Below are 4,982 nucleotides of genomic sequence, written 5' to 3' on the forward strand. Positions count from 1 at the left end.
TTATAACTTGATTCATTCAAGGATGTAAATGGATTGTTTGGTATTGAGATTGCCAAGATAACAAGGGATAAAAAAGACTCCAGCTAAATGATGGGATTTTTATGGGGATGAATGTCCAGACCTACAAAAATTTACAATTCGAGTTCTAAGCTTGATTTATAGTTCATTTGGATGCGAGCGAAACTAGAGTGTATTTCAGATAGTAAGTTTTTTTCTTCTTAATTTTAATATTTTTATATTTGATAAGAATCTTATATATGATCAATTTGAATTGCTTACATAGGTTCATACAAAATGAAGAAATCATTTGCATAAAAAAATAAATGACTTGGTATTTATAATGTGCAATATGAAATTAAATGATAACCATGTCAAAAGGCAAGCTAATGATTTTGGTGAAGTTTTTTTTTATCATCTCTCATCTAATGATGATTGGATAATCGAGGAAGAGAAACATGATGGTTCATCAAACTTTGATTTGCTTGGTGTTATTAATAGTACAACACAAAGGAAAAATGGTAAAGAAAATGAAAATGACGATGAATAAAATCTTAATGATGCTAAAATGGAGTGTCATGGAACTAAAGATAATTTAGATATTCAAAATGATGTCAATCCAGATAATTCAAGGAGCTTGAATTTAAATATTGTTGACAATATTGGTGTTAATGTTGGTGTTGGTAATAACACTAATGTTCATAATATCAACGTTGTTACTAGTAGTAACAGTAATAATCTTTTAGATAGTAATGATTTTCATGAATGTTTTAGGAATAATGAGGAAGATAAAGGAAATGAGGTTGTGTTTAGTTTACATGACACACGAACAGATTATTTGTTTTAGATTTGTTAACTTTTAGTTAATGAAATTCTATGGACATGTATGAATTTTTATTTGAATTATGTATTTTAAGGTGTTTGGATATTTGTATTGTTTATTTCACTTTTATTTCAATTGTGTTATATGATTATTTACTACTTGACTGGATCTTACAATTTAGTTAAAATATTTTACTTGTGATTTTACGATTTTAGTTAAAATAGTTTACTTATAATTTTACAATTTTACGATTTGAATTTATATTGTATGTTCTGTGTTTTTGACAACCTTGCTCCAATTTTATTATTTAAACTAATCAAAAGTTTAATTAAGTCTCCAAACTTATAAATTCATTCAATTTTCGACTAATTGACTCCCACATTTATAATTAAATACGTATTAGTCCTCAAACTTTTGATTTGTGTTGTCTTAAACCAATTTTCAAATTATTTTTATTCATTATTTTTTATTATTTATTTTCTTTTAAATTTAAAAATTGGATTATCACGGTATTATACATGCTTTTCTAATATCTGATATAATACTCCTCAAAAACACTTTTATTTTATAACACTATGATGGAGATTTGAATATTGGTTTTATAAGTTGCTTTTATATTGTTTTTTTTTGTCAGGTTAAATGCTTGATATTTTTAAATTCTGACTATAAAATCTTTTTTTCTTAATTGTTGTTGTGTTTTAGGTATATGTTTTCATGCTAATGATTGGGTTTTCTTATCTTGTGCTACGGAAAAATAAATAGAAGAGTATTTGTAATAATTTTTTTAATTAAAAGAAAAATAATTAAAATAATTTATGTAATTTATTTTCACAAGTATTTCAAAAAAATAATTGAATTCAATTATATGATTTAGTATTTTATTCCAAACATAAAAATTATAATAAGTTTTTCAATTGAATTTAAATAATATGTAGAATTTAATTTAATTTTATATATGATTTTGCTCTTAACACGGTGTAAATATTAAAAATTTAATTTGATGATGTTTTTAAAAAATTAAAAAAATAAAGTTATTAATAACATCATTGAACGCTACCCTGTTGACTGTATAATTTTAAGAAGTTTATAAAAATATTTGAGAATATAATAATAATTATTTTTTAAAATATTTTTCATTTTAAAATGAAACATCACATTTAAACTCCGTTGGAATTATGATTTGCAAATTGTATGGCAACACCCCATGTGAGCACCGACATTTCCCAGCTGTACTCCATCACTACTCTACGCTACCTCCGATCTCATTCCCTGCACATTTCAACTATCTATCCAATCAGGATATACCACTCAACAAAACGACCCCGTTCTAACAGCTGGAAATGACGAAAACACCTCGAAGTCCACTTTGCTGAAGACCGCGTTGGTGCACCCAAATATTTCTCAACGCGTAATCACCGCATGTGCATTTGGAAATTACACTTTGCTTTTAAATTTCATCCATTTTTTCCCATTTTTTATTTTTTTTTATTTTTTTATTATTACCATTATCGCTCTATCTTCTCCGTTCAACACCACCATTTGCTTTTCAGTTTCAAGATAGTCTCTCTCTCTCTCTCTCTCAAGAAATCTCTAACAATAATTCAGAAAAAAAATGGCTCGAGTGCTTTTGTTACTTGCTCTATGTGTGCTACCAGCCCTCGTAAGAGCTGCTCGCCCAGCGAGAAACCCATTTGTGGTTCAAGGAAGCGTCTACTGTGACACTTGCCTTGCTGGTTTTGAAACCTCCAAGACCACTAACATTGCAGGTAATCATTTTATTTTTCGTTCCGTTGTCTCCATGGTTTCAGATTTCTACATCTTACTGAATATATCAGACTTCATTTGATGTTTATTTGGTTGATTTATCCTTTCTTTTTATTGGAAAAAGGAGAAATGGAGTGAGGAAAGTCTAGATTTACATGATGGTTAGTTAGTGTTCGACTTATGTTTGAGATTAGATCTGGCCCTCAAGGACACAGGTGTTTAGGGTGGTTTGATTGTAGAAAAGACAAAATCGCGCTACAATATTGTAGCTGTAATTGCCATGTTAAAAAGTTAGATCAGATTGATCAAACACCAATACAAGTGTTGGGCAAATTTAGATATAAAGGCAATCCTGTTAGAATAATAATGTTGTATAATGGGTTTCTGATATAAAGTCGAGAACTGCCTCAATGGATCCTTAATATGTTGTTGGGTTTTTCTTTTTGTCATTATAGGTGCGAAGGTTAGACTGGAATGCAAGGACAGAAAGACACAAGATCTTGTCTATAGCAAGGAAGGAACAACAGACTCAACTGGAAAATACACCATCACTGTTGATGAGGACCATAAGGATCAGATTTGCGATTGCATGCTAGTTAGCAGCCCCCGGAAGGACTGCCGATCACCATCTGCTGGCCGTGATCGTGCCCGCGTTATCTTGACCAATAACAATGGACTTGTGTCAACTACCCGTTATGTCAATGCTATGGGTTTCATGGCAGCACATCCCATGTCTGGCTGCACTGAGCTTCTCAGGTTATACCAGGAGTACGAAGATTAGAGTTTCATTTCGAGTTGCTCTAATGTATGTGTCTAGTTGACTGATCTCTCTATCATTCTATTATTATATCATGATTGTTTTGTTTCTTGATGTCCACAGGGCTGTTAATTTATCCTTGTTAATGGACTCGGTTGGAATTTATTATCATATTATAATTATTGTTATTATTACATTACAATTACAAAGGAAGCTCGTTTTGTTTTTCCATACATGCTTTTATCGATCACGTTCCCAGCCTGCACAATGGTTACTGGATGGGGATGGCTCGTTTTGTTAATTTCAACAAATAAACAAAACTAAGAAAAAAGTAATGGCATTAGATGTATTGAACTAGGAAAAGAAAAGGGTGATCATAAAAAAAAAAAATAAAATTTATTGCGGTAATAATTATTAAAGAAACAAAAAAAAAATGAAAAATGCCAAATAATAAAATAAAAAAAAGTGTAAAAACAGAAACATAATATCATAAACTTTTCAAATTCATAATGATATCATTAACTTTTCAACTTCATAATGTAGGTTACAACTTCATAATCTAGTAAGTATAATTCATTTAGAAAAAACTATAATTCTCTATTTTTAACCCATTTAACAAAAGGCTTAAAAACAAAAAAATAGCCAGCTAAAAAAACAAGGGAATATAATGATAAACAAGAAAAAGGGGGTTATATTATCTGATTTATGAGTGAAATAAAAAAAAATCAAACACTTCACAAAACAAATCAAAACAAAAATGCAAAATAAAAATAAAAAGGATCAAATTCAAAACCAAAACAAAGAGGAAAAATAAGATTTTAATAAAAGGAAAAATTAGAAGAAAAAAAAGTCTACAAAAGAAATCAATATAAAAATCAAACAATAAAAAATAAGAGGATTAAATTAGAAGCCTAAACAAAATAAAAGGACAACATAGAATTTTTGACTGTGCAACTTGTTTTTTTTAAGAGAATAGAAAAAAGAAAGAAAATAGAAAATAAAAAGATTTTTGGATTCAAACCAATGCATAAAACCACTGCATACGCCACTTCATCGGGAAGAAGATGTCATGAGCTTCCTACCACCATCATAGATGGTTAATTTTCACCATCTTGCACCAACGTATGCATTGGTAGAAGCACTTGAAATGATTTAACAAGTTAGTGCTTGGTATGCACATACCAATAATTTTTTTTAAAAATGTTATTTAATCTTATAAAAAGTATAAAATTATCTCTGACATGACCTAATTATTAATTAGTACTTAAAAGTATTTTTTTATTAAGATTTTATATTAATATTTTGCACTTAAGTATTAATAAATCCTTAAATAGAGCATGTTTTATAATAACATATCTAATAATATAGGATACCTTTAATCTATAATAAATATTTATTTTAAATGCAGGTTTATCATATAAATAAAAAGATTATTTGATAAGTTTAACTGCTGAAATTCAGAAGACAAAGAGAGAGTTAAGCTTAAAAAAGATATGTTGATTTAATTCAAACTGGAATACTGTTCAGTCATTAGATCATATTTGGAGCTGTAAATCTTGGATTTCAGTTTGGTTTATGTGGCTACAAAGTTAAGACATATGCTTAAAACATTCATAAAGAGTCCAAGAATCAATTATGCCA

At 28.6% G+C, this 4,982-nt stretch overlaps 1 protein-coding gene across 1 annotated transcript; it reads left to right on the forward strand.

The window, feature by feature from the left end:
• The first annotated feature begins 2,293 nt into the window (after positions 1 to 2,293).
• Positions 2,294 to 3,546, forward strand: LOC105119601 (pollen-specific protein C13-like). The gene is made up of 2 exons (XM_011017756.1): positions 2,294 to 2,586; positions 3,040 to 3,546. Exons 1-2 carry the CDS (start codon positions 2,433 to 2,435, stop codon positions 3,363 to 3,365), a joined length of 480 nt encoding a protein of 159 aa, XP_011016058.1. The 5' UTR covers positions 2,294 to 2,432; the 3' UTR covers positions 3,366 to 3,546.
• The last annotated feature ends 1,436 nt before the right edge of the window (positions 3,547 to 4,982 follow it).

This window comes from Populus euphratica, unplaced genomic scaffold (genome assembly GCF_000495115.2).
Source record: "Populus euphratica unplaced genomic scaffold, PopEup_1.0 scaffold3197.1, whole genome shotgun sequence".
NCBI classification, from domain to species: domain Eukaryota; kingdom Viridiplantae; phylum Streptophyta; class Magnoliopsida; order Malpighiales; family Salicaceae; genus Populus; species Populus euphratica.

Excerpts from the sequence above, each read along its gene's own strand:
- LOC105119601 (XM_011017756.1), top strand. The coding sequence starts at position 2,433 with ATGGCTCGAGTGCTTTTGTTACTTGCTCTATGTGTGCTACCAGCCCTC. Across the intron at positions 2,587-3,039 it reads CAAGACCACTAACATTGCAG|GTGCGAAGGTTAGACTGGAA; the intron begins GTAATCATTTTA and ends TTGTCATTATAG.